This window comes from Chlorocebus sabaeus, chromosome 20 (assembly GCF_047675955.1).
Source record: "Chlorocebus sabaeus isolate Y175 chromosome 20, mChlSab1.0.hap1, whole genome shotgun sequence".
NCBI lineage: Eukaryota > Metazoa > Chordata > Mammalia > Primates > Cercopithecidae > Chlorocebus > Chlorocebus sabaeus.
In genome coordinates this window covers 82728865-82748621 of record NC_132923.1, presented here as the reverse complement: position 1 = coordinate 82748621, position 19757 = coordinate 82728865, and the positions used below count along the sequence as shown (strand labels likewise).

The following is a 19757-nucleotide window of genomic DNA, read 5'->3' as shown; positions in this document are numbered from 1 at the left end:
CTTTTTCTAGGGAAAAAGACTGTCTCAATTTTAACTAATGCCCCTGAAGACCGAGAACAAAGCAGTAGGTATCAAATGATATTTCCCAATGCGATTCTAGACCATCTATACAGAAGGCAATACCTGAAGACCAGTTTTGGGATCCTGAACCCATCACCCACCATAAGCTATAAAGTAGGTTGAAGTTAAAGGAAGAGGGGAGAGAGAATTCCTCTGGATGAAGCAAGAGTGCTATGGTATTTTTTCACATGAAGAACTTGACTTTAGTTCCTGGGGTTGGTGGACAGAGATCAGACTATGCCTGGGAAAGTCTAAAGACAGAGAGTGGCTGACTGATGTCAAAAGGAGAAGTAGGTGGGTTGGGAGGGCTGTTACTCACCAAATTCTTTAGGACAAAGGTGTGGGCAAGTGTGGGAGAAAATGCTGGCTGGCCTGGAATTGAATGAAAATGGATGGGTCCACAAAGATACTTGGAAAGACAGTGGGATCCCTGCAGGGAGAGCCTGTGGGAGGTGGGTTGCCAAAAACTGGGAAATCGAGAGGACTTATGGGTGGCTGGCAGAAGGAGACAGTGCCCACAGTATGGGAACTGCAGGTGAGAGCTCAACAGTGTGAGCTTTCCAAGGAACTGCAAAAGTAACCTATACGAGAAAAAGAAAGCTTTCAACATCTGCCAAGTCCAGGTAGTAGTAAAACCTGATTAGCATAGTATCACTATGTTAAAGTAAGGCTTTTCCTTCCCCTTTCCTCTTTTCCTTTTCCTGGCTTTGAACCTGGAAGGGTCAGAAACCAAAGCAAACAAGCGGATTGGAGAGGAAGAGAAGCACAGTTGGGGTGAGAGGGAAATCAAACATGCCCTCCTCCCACCATAGGCTTCTAGACTGGAAGCAGACACCAGCCAAGGGAGAGAGATAAGACTTTTTTTTGTTGCTTTTATCAAACTATCATATAGAAAATGCATATAGAAAAGTGCACAAATTATAAGTGTACATGAGGAATTTTCACAATAAACACACCAGCATCCAGATCAAGAAAGTATTACCAGAATCCCAGAATCCCCTTTAGTTCCCTCACTGTGCCCACCTCCCTCAGATAATAACAATCCAAGATGAGATTTTTTTGTGTGTGTAGTTATAAAAGCAAATTAAAAGTCTCCCACTTTACTTTTTGAAAAATTTTTAGTGGAATAATTTCAACACTATAGAAAAGTTTGGGCCGGGCGCGGTGGCCCAAGCCTGTAATCCTAGCACTTTGGGAGGCCGAGACGGGCGGATCACAAGGTCAGGAGTTTGAGACCATCCTGGCTAACACGGTGAAACCCTGTCTCTACTAAAAAATACAAAAAAGTAGCCAGGCGAGGTGGCGGGCGCCTGTAGTCCCAGCTACTCGGGAGGCTGAGGCAGGAGAATGGCTTGAACTCGGGGGGCGGAGCTTGCAGTGAGCTGAGATCCGGCCACTGCACTCCAGGCTGGGCGACAGAGCAAGACTCCGTCTCAAAAAAAAAAAAAAAGAAAAGAAAAGTTTGCAACACAGTATGAAGAACTTTCCCATCTCCTTCACCCAGATTCTTTAACTGTTAATTTTTTATACTTAATGGAAAGATGCATATCAGCTTTAAGATGGTACATAGTTTCTTCTAGGAAGGGAAGGAGGGGAATGAGTTGATGCAGTGTACAAAGATACTTAAACTTTATAATGTTTTATTATTTTATGTGAAATGGCAAAGTGTTCATTTTTTCCATTATAAATAGTGGGTTAGTCGCTGTACCTTTCTATGTGTTTGAAGATTTAAACAATTACTGGAACAAGAGAAAGTTTTGAGTTTTATCCTCTAGGAAGTGGGGAACTACTGAAGTGTGCTTTTGATTGTTGAAATAAACATGCCTGACTTCTCTGCTCATTGTTCTTGCCTATGAATTAAGACACTCTTAAGTGAGCTATAGAGTTGATTCACCTCAGCATTGTTTTTCTCTTCTCATCCTTATTGCCTCTCACTGCTAAGTGCCCAGTGGTGTCTGAGATGGTAAGATTAAAACTTGCACTTTTCCTAATAGATGCACCTCTCTTCCTGATTTGCAGTAAGCCATACCTGCTTTTAAGCAATTACCCATCATTTGGGGCCATCAGATGCACTGTACTTTGGTTTAGGTCATAATCAATAATTCATATGTCAATAGGAGCCCCATTAGCTCAGGTGAAGGCAGATGTCTTTCTAATGCAAATTTTCCATTTTCCAAATGACTTTTCTTTTTCCCAGAGAGTTGTGGTTGTAGAAGACATAAAAAGATGGAAAACTATGCTGGAACTTCCTGATCAAACCAAAGAGAATCTCATTGAAGCCTTACAAGAATTAAAGAAGAAAATACCCTCCAGGGAAGTGTTAAAATCAACAAAGATAGGTATATTCCTTCTTAATTTTATTTTTTAAGAAAGCTTATATTTTGTCTCCCATCTTTCCATCCTCTATCCTTCAAACATGAAGTTATCTCCCTTATCAATGCTTTCAATTCTCTGGTAAAGGACTGTTGTTTAAAAAATTATCTGTTGGTTGCAGACCAGTACCTTGGTAATATATAAAAAAAAAAATCAGAAAAATGAAATGGAATGTACAAAATACAAGCCCGTTTTTAAAATTAGTTTCAACAGATATAGAATTACCCTTGTCAAATTACCATGAAAGTTTCTAAGTGCTTACATTTTATTTATGTACTTACTGGCATAACTGGCAATAACACATGGATAACATTTTGAGTGTGCTAGATGCTGGGTATGCAGAAATGGATACGACATCATTTGTGACCTCAAGAAACTTAGGGTTTGGGCTGGGTGTGGTGGCTCATGCCTGTAATCCCAACACTTGGGGAGGCTGAGGTGAGCAAATCACTTGAGGTCAGGAGTTTGAGACCAGCCTGGACAACATGGCAAAACCCTATTTCTACTAAAAATACAAAAATTAGCCAGACATGGTAGTCCATGCCTGTAATCTTAAGCTACTCAGGAGGCTGAGGCATGAGAATTGCTTGAACCTGGGAGGCAGAGGTTGCAGTGAGCCAAGATTGTGCCACTGCACAGTCTGGGCGACTCAGACTCTGTCTCAAAAAAAAAAAAAGAAACTTAGGATTTGGTAGCAGAGACAAGCATATAGACAAATGGAAACAGTGAAATATTGTAGGTTATAAATAAAAACATGTAAATAGTGTTCTGGGTACTATTCTAATCTAAACAAGGTATATACTGGGGACTTCAGAAAAGGCTTCATAGAGGAGGTGACATTTCAGTTACATCTTGATATTACAGCATTGGAGATACTTAAAAGGTAAGTCGGGGACCATGTTGAATTGCCATTTTAGTACAGTACACAACTGTGAATAATATGCAAAGGAGTGCCAACATGTGTTACTCAAGCTGCTCCCAGCTCCCCAGGGAGTCCAGGACAGTCATTCACAGCTGCTGTTCTTGCCCTCACTAGGGCAGCCATTGCCTTGTCTGCCTCCCCTTGACCTCTTGTTCATGAGAAGCAGGAGCGAGAGCAGCTTCAGAACTGGCACTAACAGCTGGGAAGAGCTGTGCAAAATCCCCAGAGGGCCCCCCAAGAGTCTTAGAGTTGTACCCCTGTAATGTAAACCAGAATCTGAGAAAATCAGATGCTTTGAGAATATAAAACCCTACTATTGTAGCCAAGGAGATTCTCCCATCTGCTGCTGGATTTTGTCTTTATAGGTTATAATCACTAGGGGGCAATAAGACCATTCATATGAGCAGATAAAGTATTTCCACCAGTAGAGGGTACTAGTGATTAATATTTTATGACATGTATATGTGTACATGCATATATGTATATAGTTAAGCACATTCCACAAGTACTGTATATGATCATAACTTAAGCTGGATTTGAAGATTTGAAGATTATAATTAAAAAAATAATTTCTATTTGGTGTTTGAGTATAATTGTGAGTATGTTTTCAAGAATGGGTATTTCTGATGTTTGGAGATTTCAATTCAAGGATCATAATGAAACCACAACAGGGCTTGACTTAAGAGGACCTGGAAACCATCCAACTTTGAGTTATGACTCTATCCCAAGCCTCTCCTAAACCTGAGGTTGTATGGAATATAGGAGTTTCTTGGTTTCTTTATAGTTACATCAGTTGCTATGCTGAAGATTTCATTTGGATCACTGCCTGAGAGTGTTTACATTTCTTCAACCTTTAGTCTTCCTGCCTGTTCCTATCCTGTGGGTTATAAGGGACAAATATTTACTGAGTACCTTTTCTGTGTTGGGAACTATATAGGCATAATAATGAAGGAGACAGATATTGTCCTGCCTTTTTGGAGCCTGAAGTCTAATAGAAACACAGTTTAACAAGACTTTATCATACAATGTGATGAGTGCTCTGATGATGGGGAGAAGTTAGCAAAATGACTATATGTGTTAGGAGTAGGGCGGAAGGTGTTGAAGAAATGTGTCAGGCCAGGGTACATCACGTGAGCTATATAGAAGGTGGAGGTGGGAGAGAACATGGTGCATTCCAGAAACTAAAAGTAGTTTGGTGTGTTAGAAATGTAATGTGCTTTAGAGAGCATGGCAAGAAATGAGACTGGAGAGACATTCTGGACCAGATGGAGAAGGTTCTTTGTAAGCCATTCAGAACTGTTTGGTCTTGGCATATGTATTAGTTATCTATCACTGTGTAAAAATTACTCTAAAATTTAGCTGCTGAAGACAATATTTATTATTTCACACAATTTTTTTAAGTTGAGAATCCAGGAGCAGCTTATCTGGTTGGTTCTGGCACAGGGTCTCTTATGAGGTTGCAGTCAAGCTGCTGGCTGGGGTTGCAGTCATCTGAAGGCTTGACCAGGGCTTAAGGACCTGCTTCCAAAATGGCTCACAGGATTGCTGGCAGGAGGCCTCAGTTTCTCATCATGTGGGCCTCTCCTTGGAGCTGCTCATGACATGGCAGCTGGCTTTCCCCAGAGCAAGTGATCCAGGAAAGAACAAGAAAGCAAGAGAACAACCAAGATGGAAGCCATAGTGTCTTTTATAACCTGATCTCAGAAGTGATATATCATCAGTTTTGTCATATGCTATTGGTCACACAGACCAACCCTGATACAGTTTGGAAGGCAACATAAGGGTATAAATAAATACCAGGAGGTGATAATCATTGAAACCTAACTTGTAGACTGGCTACCATAGCCTGTATTTCTTTTCATTTATCTTAGATACATTATACTTCCTGGACCTGCAGATTCATGTTCATTGTTGAAAATTTACAGCCATTATCTTTTTTTTTTTTTAATTAAAAAAAAAAATTTTTTTTAAGACAGGGTCTTTCTGTGTCACCCAGGCTGGAGTGCAGTGGCACAATCACAGCTCACTGCAGCCTTGAACTCCCAGGCTCAAGTGATCCTCCCGCCTCAGCCCCCCAGGTAGCTAGGACTGCAGGTATGCACCACCACATGCAGCTAATGCTTGTATTTTTTGTAGAGATAGGGTCTCACTAAGTTGCCCAGGGTGGTCTCAAACTCCTGGGCTCAAGCAGTCTTCTCACCTCAGCCTCCCAAAGTGCTGGGATTACATGTGTAAGCCACTATGCCTGGCAACAACCATTATTTCTTCAAAAGTTACTCTCTTTCATTATTTCTGTTCCCTCCTTCTGAGATTCTATAATTAGAAGCATGTTAGGTCTTCTATTCTTCATACCCTTTAGTTTATCTATTTTTTATCTCTTTGTCTGACTCAGCATTCTGGGATAATATCTTCAGATACATATCTTCCAAGTCACTTATTCTCTCTTCAGCTGACTCTAATCTGCTATTTAGCCCATTTATTAAGGTCTTTATTTCAAAAACTGTTTATTATTTTCGCAAATTTGTTTAATCCCCAATTTTTTTTTTTTTTGAGATAGAATCTTGCTCTGTTGCCGGGCTAGTGCAGTGGCGTGATCTCGGCTCACTGCAACCTCTGCCTCCTGGGTTCAAGTGATTCTCCTGCCTCAGCCTCCCTAGTAGCGGGGACTACAGGCACGCACCACCATACGCAGCTAATTTTTGTATTTTTAGTAGAGAAGGGGTTTCACCATGTTGGCCAGGATGGTCTCAATCTCTTGACCTCATGATCTGCCTGCCTCAGCCTCCCAAAGTGCTGGGATTACAGGCATGAGCCACTGGCCTTGGCTTCCCAAAGTGCTGAGATTACAGCTGTGAGCCACTGCACTCAGCCCCAAAATGTTTTCTATAAATTTTTTTTGGTGCATTCTTGTGATTGTGCCTTTTATTTCTTAAACATTTAATATCTAGCTCTTCTGTATTCATCTGACTATTCTAATATTTATGGTTCTTGGGGATTTAAATCTGTTGTTTATTGTTTCTGCTGACTGATGGTACTTGCCTTCCCATGTGCTTGTTGATTTTTAATTGCAAACTCATTATTGTATTTCTATTTTTCTTTTAACTTTTTTTTTTTTTTTTTTTTTTTTTTTTTGAGACAGGGTCTTACTCTGTCTCCCAAGCCAGAGTGCAGTGGTGCAATCATGGCTCACTACAGCCTTGAACTCCTTGGTTCAAGGGATCCTCCTGCCTCAACCTTCCAAGTAGCTGGGACTACAGGTAGATGCCACCATGCCTGGATCATTTTTTAAATGTTTTATAGAGAAGGTCTCGCCCAGGCTAGTCTTGAACTCCCGTACCCAAGTGATCCTCCCGCCTTGGACTCCCGGAATGCTGGGATGACTGGCATGAGCCACTGTGCCCAGCCTGTATTTCTATCTGTAGGAATTCTGTGGGTCTAAATTGAGAAGCTTCCCTCCAAAGGGGATTAACTTCTTTTGTTTCTGCCAACAGTCAGAGGCCATCTCTGACCTGGAATACTTTAGCACACCTCTTAAGGATCTCACCTCAGTATGAGAGTGCCGAGGATTAGCTCCCCTCATCACTGCTGGCCCAAAGCTAAGTATTTCAGCAGCATTGCTACTGATATCAGCCCTTAGGATAACCCCACCCCTCCCTGAGTGCACCCTTCTAGCCTCTGCTAACTTTTTTGTTGGGGTTAGGTGGCTTTTATCCAGGATCTAGTAATACTGCAGTGAAAGAGTAGCTTTAGTCTGCCATAAAACTTGAGAGTTTGGTCTTTATCTTAAAGATAGTAGAATTATTACTGAAGAGTTTTGAGTGGAGGAATGACATATTCAGTTTAGAAAAATCTATCTGGTTGCCATGTGGGAAAAGTGTTGGACACAAGCAAACGTAGAGGCAGGAAGCTCAGTTAGGAAGCTCCTAAAACATCTGCATAAGAAATGAGAGTGGCCTGGATGGAGTAGTAATCGTGGAGATGAAGAAATTGTAGTTGGAGTCAAGAGACATACATGTAATAAATCCAAAGGACTTGTAGATTGATTGGATGTTGGGAATGAAGATGAAGCAGTGAAGGCTAAGGGCTAGGTTTCTGATATGGACAAGTAGGTGGATGGCAGTACCACTCATTAAGATAGGAAACAGCAGGTTTGGAGGTGGAGGGAATAATAAGTTCCATTTTAGACGTATTCTGTGGAACATCCCAAAAGGAATGTCCAACAGAATGCTAGAAATACAAGAGTGAAGCTAAGGAAAGATTGTAACTATATATTGGGGAGTCATTATCAGCATAGACCTGGGAAATGGTGTGATAATAGTAGATAAGCTGCTGCACGCAGTGGCTCACGCCTGTAATCCCAGCACTTTGGGAGGCTGACGCAGGTGGATCACGAGGTCAGGAGATCAAGACCATCCTGGCTAACGTGGTGAAACCCTGTCTCTACTAAAAATATAAAAAATTAGCCGGGCATGGTGGCGGGCGCTTGTAGTTCCAGCTACTTGGGAGGCTGAGGCAGGAGAATGGCGTGAACCCGGGAGACGGAGCTTGCATGAGCTGAGATCGCTCTATTGCACTCCAACCTGGGTGACAGAGCGAGACTCTGTCTCAAAAAAAGAAACAAAAAACAAAATAGTAGATAAGCTTGCCTAGGATGAGTATATAAGTTAAGAAGACCCAAGAGCTGAGTTTAAAATCCAGAAGCACACCAGTATTTAAGGACTTACGGAAGAAACTGAGAAGGTACGACCAGAGAAACAGAAAGAAAACAAAAGAATGCTGTCATAGATTGCAAAGGAAAGAGTGTTTCTAGGAGGGGATTGGTTAGCTTTGTCCATTCTTGTCAAAGGGCCAAATAAGCTACATCTAAAAATTGCACATTAGATTTTGCAAAATGAAGTCATTAATGATCTTGCTTAGGACCATTTCAGAAGTAAGGTTAGGGGCAGTAGCTTGAGGAGTGAAGAAGATGTATGAAAATGAAACAAAATAGACAACTCTTTCAAGAAGTTTGGTATTAAAAGAAAAGAGAGGTGACAATATCAGAAAGGGAATGTGGGATTGAAGAAAGTTCTGTTTTTTAAGATGGAAAAGGATCCTAACATGTTGAATGCTAATGGCAAAGATTCTGTAGAGTGAGAGAAGTTAATGTAGGAGAATAATAACAGGGTGAGCCCCTTAAATTGTTAAGATTGATAACCAAGATGAGGATTAGCAAGAGCCTTGGATCATCATTTGATCTGTGTTTTATAGAATCTACATTCATTCATTTAACACATACTGAGCACCTTCCTTGTCCTTATGCTGGGTGCTACAGAATAATGCATGGTTCGTGTTTGTAAGGCGCCCACATTCTCTGGAAAAATAGGCATTCAGGTGTATAATAATGATTGACGTGAAAATGCTAAAATCAAGGGATGGACAAAGGTCTGTGGGAATACAGGGGAGACAGTGAATACTTCTGCCTAGGCAAGTGGAGAAGGATTTTTATAGAAGTGATGGGATTTTGCTAGGTCAAAATGAGATCTGGCTCACTGCAGGCAGAAACATGAGTAAAGGAATGGAAGCTTGAAAATCCTGAAAACAACATGCTACAATGTAATGGCTAGAATGGGCAAGGGTGGATAGCAATTGGGCCTGATTATAAAGAAACTTAAAAGCTAGCCATTAGGGTGTGGACTTTTCCCAGATGTCATTGTTTTCAAGTGTGGATTTCTTAGAACTCTGGTCCAGTGAGATGTTATTTGAAGAAAGTGTCCTGGGTTCGAATAAAGCTTGGAAAATGCCGCATCACTGTTTCCTCTCCCTTAGAGGTTTTCAGTATACTTTCTCATTTAATAGGCTAGATGAAATCCTACAATAAAGAAACCTGTTTGACCGGGCGCGGTGGCTCACGCCTCTAATCCCAGCACTTTGGGAGACCGAGGCAAGTGAATCACTTGAGGCCAGGAGTTTGGGACCAGCCTGGCCAACATGGTGAAACTTTGTCTTTACTAAAAATATAAAAATTAGCTGAGTGTGGTGGTGCGTGCCTGTAGTCCTAGCTACTTGAGACGCTGAGGCAGGAGAACCCTGGAAGCTGAGGCAAGAGAACCCGAGAGGCAGAGGCAGGAGAACCCGGGATGCAGAGGTTGCAGGGAGCTGAGATCATGCCACCGCACTCCAGCTTGGGCGACAGAGCAAGACCTTGTCTCAAAAAAAAAACAAAAACAAAAACAACAACAAAAAAAAAACATTTTATTTTATAAGTATTTTTTTGTTTGTTTTTTTAACTTTCATTTTAGGTTTGGGGGTACATGTGAAGGTTTGTTATATAGGTAAACTCCCCATGTCATGGGGGCTTGTATATATTATTTTGTTACCCAGGTATTAAACCTAGTACCCAATAGTTATGTTTTCTGCTCATTACCCTTCTCCCACACTTCACCTTCAAGTAGACCTCAGTGCCTCAGTGTCTGTTCCTTTTTTTGTGTTCATGAGTTATCATTTAGCTCCCACTTATAAGTGAAACATGCAGTATTTGGTTTTCTGTTCCTGCGTTAAGTTTGTTAAGGATAATGGTCTTCAGCTCCATCCATGTTCCCATAAAGGATATGATCTTGTGCTTTTTTATGCCTACATAGTATTCCATGGTGTATCGGTACCACATTTTCTTTATCCAGTCTGTCATTGATGGGCATTTCAATTGATTCCATGTCTTTGCTATTGTGAATAGCACTGCAGTGAAGGTGGGTATCTTCTTAGCAATCTATGAGCTTTAGAAACAGCTGTTACTGGAACCATTTAATGTTAACTATAGGATGACATGATGAGTGTTTCTGGTGACCAAGGGAAAAATGCATAGGAAAAGGGTGTTAATAGAGAAAGATCAGGTAGAAATCAGGATATCAGATAGGGAATCATTCAGGTATTCATTCATATGCCAGGCAGTGTTCTGGATACATGCGATCAAAACAAGACAAAAATCTCTACCCTTGTGAAGCTTAGTGAGGAGACATGCAATAAGGAATAAACATAATAAACAAATTGTGTAGTTATGTTAGAAGATGAAAAGTGCTGTGCAAGAGAAAAAGTCAACAAGTTGGGGGGATGGGGAATGTGGATGGTGTGGGTGGGAGTAGGCCTCATTGAGAGATGACATTTGAGCAGAAACTTGAAGGAGGTGAGGAAGTGAGCCATGAGGATGAGGTATGGCTGTAAACGTTGAGGTGAGACATGATGAAGGCTTGGAGGACTGAGAGAATGGAGAAATGAAATAGCTCCTTAGAGAAATCTCATCAGGGAGAACGGGCTGGATTTAAGGAATTGACCGTGGAGGTGAGGGAAAATGGGGATGCTCCGATGATGCCCCTCGCTATGTTGCCACCCTTATCCTCTCCACTGGCTCACTCTTGCTGCTTTCAGACAAGCACAAATCTTCCCCTTTAATTGTCTTTGCCATCTTTTCCAAACACCTTATTTCCCTTCTTTTTATAACCAGATTCCTTTAAAAATGTTGGCCACTCGCAACTCCCATTTCTGGCCTGCCCAATCCTTTGGGAACAGCGTTCCAAGCTGGCTTCTCGCACAACCACTGTTCTCTCAGGACACAAGTAATTTCATTCCATCCAAATCCAATGGTCTTGTCTGAGTTCTCATCTTCCCAGACTGTGAATTTGAGACCATTGATACTCCCTTTCTGTTGACATAAATGACACTGAACTGGTTGCCAGTTCTGTATCTATTTTTAAACTGTTTGTTACCTTCATAGCTCTTATCTCAGTTTGTAATCACCTATTTAATTATTTACTTCTTTATTTTTTTATTTGCTAGACAGTAACTCTGTGCCAGCAGAAGTTACATTTTATTTACCAGTGTATTTCAAGCATTAGTGGCATACAGCAGGAGCTCAGGATATAGTCCTCAAATGAGTGAAAATGACAAAGTTGAACAAGTTTTCTCTATAGCTCTTCTTGCCTTCTGTGTCCTTGTTTCTTTCCTTTCTGTGTTTCTTCAGTCCTTGTTCTCTCTCCCCTAACAGGGTGCTTTTCCATAAAGCTCAGCCCTTAGTCTTTTGCTGCTTTTTTAGAGCATTTAGCCAGAGAGCTTGTCCATGTCTCCAGCTTAACTGAGGCCTTAATTCAGATACCTCTTGGATATGCATCTCCTATTCTGATCCATTTTTGAATCTTAGATTTCTAGAAAGGTTTTTCCAATTTACATTCCTACCATTTTCTTAAATCTTACAAATTTAAGAGGTAAAAATAGCATCTTGTTTTCATGTGCCGCATAGAATGAATTGTTTTCCATACATTTTTTTGGCACTTTTTTTTTTTTGTAAACTTTTCGTGTTCTTTGTACATTTACTGCTGAGATCTTATAATTTTTCTTATATATTTCTATGAGCTTTGTAAATGTCAGTGTCATAACCGTTTAAATCCATTTACCTACTTCAGTTTATAAACAGGGAAACTGAGACCCAGAGAGATGAAGTGACTTATCCAGGGCCACCTTATGAGTTAGCACCAGAGAGGTAATGAGAACCCAGGTCTCCTGGGGCAGTATTCCTTCCTGGTTAGCAGACTGCCATTGTGCCTTGGACCCCAGCCATATGTCCCTTTATTTTATTGGACTGGCTCTATGGATTCTGCCATCTGCTTGAATTTAACTCTTTTAAATCAGAATTTAGTGCCTTTTCTTATATACCTCAAATGGGAGTTTTCTCTCAGTATTTCCGTTTGAGTCAGTGTCCCTAGAGTTTTGTTCTCACATAAACCCATTAAGTGGAAATGTCCACCAGGCGGTTGGAGATGTGGGATTCAAGCTCATATGCAAAATTTAGACTGGAAATACTTATTTGGAAGTCATCTGCCAGGAAGTGTTTGCTTACAATCACCTTAGTAGATGAATTCTCTAAGTAAAGGGAAAGATGAAGGGGCTGAAGGACTGAACCTGGGAGAAAATCTGTGCTGGGGAAGTGGGAGGAAGAAGAGGAGCCAGATAAAGAGACTAAGGAAGTGTGGTTAGACAGGAAGAGAGCCAGGGCAGTACATGGACATGGAGACCAAAGACTGTTCTTAGAGGCAGGGGAAATGAGTGGCCTTGGTGTCCTCAAGTGGTCTGGGAAGTTGAGGGCCAACTAGCAAAAAGCCTTTGGAGCTGGCAGTGATAAGGCCTCTGTGAGTGGATACCTTTATTATCAAGGAAACCAAAGAGCATGGGGTATCGAGTAAATAGCTGATCAGGCAGTGGAGTTAGGCCTTGTACTCTTAAGCTGGTGAGCAGGCATGCTCCATTTTTGCAATACTGTATATATGAATATTCTGGGAGAAGTTTTGTCAATCACATCTGATTTCAGAGATGCTGTATTTTTGTTTATGATTGTTTAACAACAACAACAAAACCCCTCTTCTTACAAAGTACTTTCACATCTATGACCTTGTTTGATCTATATAACAGCTCTGGCAAGTAAGGGTAATTTTTTTCCATTTTACAAATGGAAAAACTGAGGCTTGGAGACTTTAAAATAACTTTCTCCAGGTTAGACAACCAAATAATAAATGACAAAGCTAAAATATTCTTATACCATGTTATGCCATCTCCTGAAACCTAAAAATGAATAAAAGGCTAAAATCAAAATGATGGTAGGACTGCATTCCTTTCTGGAGGCTCTAGGGGACAATCCGTTTCCTAGACTAGTTGCCTTTTCTAGTTTCTAGAGGCTGCCTGCATTCCTTGGCTTGTGATCTCCTTCCTCCATCTTCAAAACTTGCAATGGTCGGTTGAATTCTTCTCACATCTGATCTCTGACCCATCTTTCTGCCTTTTCTTCACTTTTAAGGACTCGTGTGACTAGATTGGGCCCACCTGGAAAAGCCAGGCTAATCTCTCCATCTCAGGGTATTTAACCTTAATCACATCTATAAAGTCTCTTTTGCCATGTAAGGTAACATAGTCACAGGTTCTGAGGATTAGGGCATAGTCATTATTGGGGACCATTGTTGTGTCTACTATACTCCTCAAATTATGCTATGCTATGCGTTTCAGGCTTCTGTGCTCTTGTTCACTCTACTTCTTGTGTTATTCCTGTCCCCTTGAGTTATCATCATTATTATTATTTTTTGTTTTGCAAAAGCCCTTCAAAAAATCTGATGGCAGCGCCAGCACATCCAGCCCTTGTTGCCTTTGAACTGGGAGTTTAGTCACCAACTAAATTAGCATTGTCTGAGTGTGATGCTTTTCGTTCTCAGGGCTCTGCAAGAAGGTTCCTGAGTGAGGTGATGCAGAGACTATGGAGAGATGCTCATTACCAGGGGTCTCCAATTTTCTTTCTTTTTTTTTTTTTTTTTTGAGACAGTCTCACTCTGTCAGACAGGCTGGAGTCCGGTGGTGCGATCTTGGCACACTGAAACCTCTGACTCCTGGGTTCAGGCGATTCCCATGCCTCAACCTCCCAAGTAGCTGGGATTACAGGCGTGCACCACCATGCCTGGCTAATTTTTGTATTTTTAATAGAGATGGGGTTTCACCGTGTTGGCCAGGCTGTTCTCGAACTCCTGACCTCATGTGATCTCCCCACCTCAGCCTCCTAGTAAGTGCTGGGATTACAGGCATGAGCCACTGTGCCTGGCTGAGTTATTATTAAGACCAAGATAAGCATTGCCTCTTTCATGATGTTCCCTGACCCCTTTACCAGCTGAATTGACTCCTCTGCCCTTTTGGCCCTCCTTGGGGTTCCCCCTTCAATACTATCTTAGGACCCTTGTAACACCTTTTTGTGTGCATTTGTTTGTTTAGGTGTTGTCCCCTGACTTTCCTAGAGCTCCTTGAATACAGGTTAGTCTGGATTTTCCGGTTCTTGTCTTGCTCAACATTCTATCCCAATGTCTGTGAGTATTTGTTAATATTTGGTAAATGAGCAAAAGACTGCTTCCTGCAGGGAATTTGTCTTAACAGTGTGCTGGGATGCAGAAATCCCCTAACCTTAAACCCCGGGAACTTGACCTGGGTCATAAGACCAGCCAGTGGCACTGCTTACTTTAAAACATAAACTTCATGGAGCAAATAATGACTTTTTGCAGATCATTAACTTCCTTGATGTAGCTACTGGCCAACTTGTGACCTTGGGGAAAGGTCATGGAGCCTCATCTTTTTCATCTGAATCAGAGGATGTACGACTATCTGATCACCAGAGGGAATAGTAGAGGGTTAAAGCGTGGGCTTTGGAGCCAGACTGCTTATATATGAAACCCGGTCTGGCTTCTTGTTTTTCGCAAGTTACCTCACCTCTCAGTACCTCAGGTATCTTTACCTATAAAATGGGGAACTACAGCACCTACTTCATAGGGTTGTTCTGAGGATTAAATGAATAAATATATGTAAAGTGGTTAGCACAATAGCTGTCATTGCTGTCACTATGATTATTTTATAATTTTATTAGAGACAGGGTCTCACTCTATCACCCAGGCTGAGTACAATGGCATGATCATAGCTCACTGCAGCCTCGAACTCCTGGGCACACACGATCCTCTCGCCTCAGCTTCTCAGGTAGCTGGGACTGCAGGCATGTGCCACCACACCCAGTCAATTCTTTTATTTATTTATTTTTTAAAGTTTTTTGTAGAGATAGGGTCTCACTGTGTTGCCCAGGCTGATCTCAAACTCCTGCACTCAGGCAATCCTCCTGCCTTGGCCCCCACAAAGTGCTGGGATTACAGGCATGCCACCATGCCCAGCCTGTCATTATTAATGTTATCATGAAATTCCCTTTGTGATCTGAAATTTATGATTCTGCTCTGTTTTTGTCTAGTAGAGGGTTTCCCAGACTCCTCCTCTTTCTTGCCCCAGACTGAATTGCCTTTTTGCTGTTAGTCTTCTTTGGAAATTCTTCCCTCTTGCTGGCAAGTCTTGCATCCGCCACTGGGCTCCTTTACAGCCCTACCTACCCTTCCTGGGCTGGTTTGGCTGGTGTTGGCAAAAGACTCCTGACCAGTCCCAGTTTGGGCATGGCTCTTATGGGATTATCTGAGGGATGTACTGCCCCCTGCAGGCCAAAAGCAGTGACTCCACTGTCTGGACCTGTGAGTTGAAGCTTTCTGTCCTTTGGCCGCCTCTCAGGGCCTGTGGTCTTCTGATTTTGGAATACCAAGAATGTGAATAACGGTATCTCATAGATCTCATATATCTAATAGAGCCTTGTTGAAGACTTCCTGTGTGCCAGTCCCTAATAACAGAGAAGTATAGTGTATTAGGGGTTCAGTGTGGAGGCTCTGGAGGTGGAGTCAGGCTGCTTGTGTTCTAATCCTAGCTTCCACACTTATTAGCTGTGAGACCTTGGGCAAAGTGCCTTACTGAGTTTAGGTTTCTCATTTGTAAAAAAAAGATATAATAACGGTATTTAAGTCATTGTTATAAAAACTAAATGAGATAATTCATACAAAGCCTGGAGTGATAAGCAGGAAAAATTCTCAGCGGTGGATAAGAATTAGAAACTTTTCCTTTTCTCAGCACCTTTGGATTCATTTCTTTACAGTGTAGTTTCATTATTTTGTTTGCAGTTGTGTGATTTTCCTAATCACCTCTATCCATATTCAAATGTTAGTACAAAACCAATTTGAAAGTCAAATGTAAATGTTTTTTATTTAACTGATTCAATTCAGCAAACATTTATAGATCGTCTCTTCTGTGCTAGGCACTATGCTGAGGGCTGGGAATAGAACTTGAAGTAAGGTAGAGGTTCTGCCCTCAACACATTTACAATTTTGAGGATAAGATGGACATTTAAATATTCTAGGCAGAGGGCATGGTATGAGCTAAGGCACAGAAGTAGGAGCAGGCCAGCCAGCATGACCCCAAACAGGGACATGCAAGCTGCTGTCTATGGCTAGAAGGTAGTGCACAGAGGCAAAAGGGTGGGAGGGGTGAAAGTGAGGGGAGGGAGGAAGGAGGGCGACATGGTGACAGGTGAGGCCAAAGAGATTCCAGGTCATCCAGAGCTTTAATGCTATGTTAGAAATTAATTTGAGGGCAATGGAGAGCCATCGGAGGATTTTTATTAAGAGTATGATATGATCAAATTGTGTTTGAAAAAGATCATTTTGCCTTCAGTAGAGAGGATGAATTGGAGAGGGCCAGACTGGAGACAGAGTTTGGTTAGTAAAGTAATGCAGTAGACCTGTGGAGAAGTGTTGCGAACCTGAATCAAGGCAGTAAGAGTGGAGAGTAGGCGAGGAGGAAGAGTAAAAGATAGAGGGAGAATTAAGGAAGTAGATCTATATGACTTGGAATGGCTGAATGAACATAAGGTTGAAAGAGACAGTGGATCCTAAAATGGTGGGTGGGTGATGGTGCCATTCTGTGACAAAAAATGTTGAGTTAGAGGTGTTTGCAGAATAAGCAGGTGGAGATGTCCAGTAGGGGACTGGATATTTGGTCTCATGCTCAGTGGGAACCTTTGGCTAGGAACACATAGTTGGGAGTCATCTGCCTGTAGGTAGCTGGACCACAGGAGTGGGCAAGATTACTCAGGGAAGGCAAGTGGAGAAAGAAAAGAGGCCAAGGACAATGCCCTAACTGGGGTTCACAGATAATGAAAGATTGGACAAAGGAGCAGCAGCCAGCAGAGGAGATAGAGAACGAAGAAGAGACCCAGTAACAGATGGTGTCTCCAAAAGCAGTGTAAGAGAATATTTCGGGAAGAAAGCCAGTGTCAGATGCCACAGAGAGGCCAAGTAACGTCAGGATGGAGAAGGACTGCTGGATTTGACCAAGTCAAAGGACTCTCTGTGTGAGGGACTTCTGCATTGTTTCTCATATATAAAGCTGGGTCAGCAGTGCCCTTCTTGGAGAGAGAAAAGGTTAAGGTGAGACTCTTATGAAGAGAAGGATCTGTATTCTGAAGAAACCTGAATATTGCCCTACTATAACACAACCCAGGCTGTTAGGTTTGTTGACATGTTGAGCCAGCCCACTAGATTGTGAGCTGAACTGCATGGATACACACAGTCCCACTACTCAGAAGAGACCACCATTAATAATTTTATTGTAAATTCTTTAAGACTTTTTTCTTTGCATATAAACAAAAATGTTGTTTATATGTATACACATATGTAGTTTTAAAAATAAACATTGGCTCACATTGTGTGTGCTCTGAGACCTGCTTTTTTCACTTGACTAAAAAACTGATCATTTTTGCAGTCACTCCATGTAGAGCTATTTTAGTTTAGTGTTTTGTTGGGTTTTTTGTTTTCTTTTTTTGAGACAATCTTGCTCTGTCACCCAGGCTGGAGTGCAGTGGTGCGATCTTGGCTCACTGCAACCTCTGCCTCCAAGGTTCAAGCGATTTTCATGCCTCAGCCTCCTGAGTAGCTGGAATTACAGGCATTCACCACCTCGCCCAGCTAATTTTTGTATTTTTAGTAGAGACAGGGTTTTGCCATGTTGGCCAGGCTGGTCTCAAATTCCTGGCCTCCAGGGTTCCACGCACCTCAGCCTCCCAAAGTGCTGGGATTACAGACATGAGCTGCTTCGCCCAGCCTATTTTAGTTTTTAATGGCTGCAAAGTTGTTATTGTTTAAATGGACTATAATTTATTTAACAAACAGGACCCTTAATGATGAGCTTGTAGGTTATTCCTAGCTTTTCACTATCACAGACAATACTGGAAGGAATATTTCTGTGCATGTATCTTCTTTGTACACTTTGGCAGGTAAAATGTAGGCTAAATTCCTGGGGCTGTGTCCTCCTCATCTCTGTATCCTCAGCACCAGACATAAGGTAAGTGCCTGGTAAAAGTGTTTAAATGGGCCAGGCTCCGTGGCTCATGCCTGTAATCCCAGTACTTTGGGAGGCCAAGGTGGGTGGATCACCTGAGGTCAGGAGTTCGAGACCAGCCTGACCAACATAGCAAAACCTTGTCTCTACTAAAATTACAAAAATTAGCCAGGCGTGGTGGCCACTGCACTCCGGCCTGGGTGACAGAGCAAAACTCCATCTAAAAAAGAAAAAGTGTTTAAACGCTCTGGATCTAGGTCTGACATCCTGTACTGTCTTATTTATCATTTTATTTTTAGCATCTACTACAGTGACCAAGAGCATAAAATGTTGCTTGCTGAATGAATAATCTCAGGGATAAGGAGAACTCCACCCAGAAGCAGAAAGTATCCAGGGGTGCTTTGTGCTTTAAAGTGATGTGTATTGGAATTCACTTTCCTAAGCATAGCTAGCTAGGAAGCACCTTTAGACATTTCTAATGAGTGCTCTGCATTCCTCTTCCTCTTCCTCCTTGTGATGAGTATTGATGTACTTTCCCAGGTCCATAGAAAGGCTAGGTACAAATTTTTGATAAATAATTGGTTAGAGGGAGAAGTTAAAGACTCAATATTATTTTACCCTGTCTTTCCTTCAAAGTTTTATTTTTCAACTCCAGGATTCTCTTCATAGAACCTTTAAAGCAGGGACAATTTCTTGTTTAAGCCCTACATGACTAGTGCCTAGCATAGTATCTAGAGCAAACAGGCCTTCAATAAATGTGTGGAGAATAAAGGAATCAAACAATATTGGGCTATGCAGTTGGCATAATTGGAGAAATTTTCTAAATGTTTTGACCATTTTCTCAAATAAAAATGTTTTTCTGCTTCCCTTTGTTCAATGATGCCTCTTTCATTATGTATTAAATTCTTATGCACTATAGTCTGTTTCCGGCCTTCATTATTTTTATTCCCTATCCATTTTCTTTTTTGGTGTTGGTCCATATCATTTTCAATATTGTTACTTTATAATATGTTCTAATATCTTAGATCTTAGATATGAGGCTAGTTGTGCCTCATAACTCCTCTTTTTCAAAATAGCACTTTATACACTTGCTGAGTTATATTCGTGTAGAAGTATTTGGTTGTAGTCTAATAAAAATAGCCTACTGAGATTTTTGGTTGAGATTACATAAAATCTATAAACTAATTTCTTTTTTGTTTCTTTTCTTTTCTTTTTTCAGGCAGGGTCTTGCTCTGTTGCCCAGGCTAGAGTGCAGTGGCATGATCACAACTCACTATAGCCTTGAACTTTTGGGTTCAAGCCATCCTCCCATCTCAGCCTCCCAAGTAGCTGAGAGTACAGGCATATGCCACCTCACCTGGCTAATTTTTTTTATTTTTTGTAGAGACAGAGTCTCACTATATTGCCCAGGCTGGTCTTGAACTCCTGTGAGTTCAAGTGATCCTCCCACCTTGACATCCCAAAGTGTTGAGATTATAGGCATGAGCCACTGCACCCGGCCGACTAATTTCTATATTGGCATTTTTGTGCTGATTTTTCCATCTCGTAACAAGGTATATTTTCTCTTTATTCAAATCTTCTGTTATGTATTGTAGTAGGAATGTATGTTATTCTTTATATGAGTCTCTCATTCAACCAGCCTGCTCTCCTGATT

At 41.5% G+C, this 19757-nt stretch overlaps 1 protein-coding gene across 1 annotated transcript in view; it reads left to right on the top strand.

Moving 5' to 3' along the window:
* TCEANC2 (transcription elongation factor A N-terminal and central domain containing 2) overlaps positions 1-19757 on the top strand; it is a 48561-nt gene that overhangs the window by 13596 nt on the left and 15208 nt on the right. The window contains exon 3 of the mRNA XM_007978665.3: positions 2258-2399. Coding sequence (XP_007976856.1) covers positions 2258-2399 — 142 coding nt within the window. The remainder of the gene's footprint in view (positions 1-2257; positions 2400-19757) is intronic.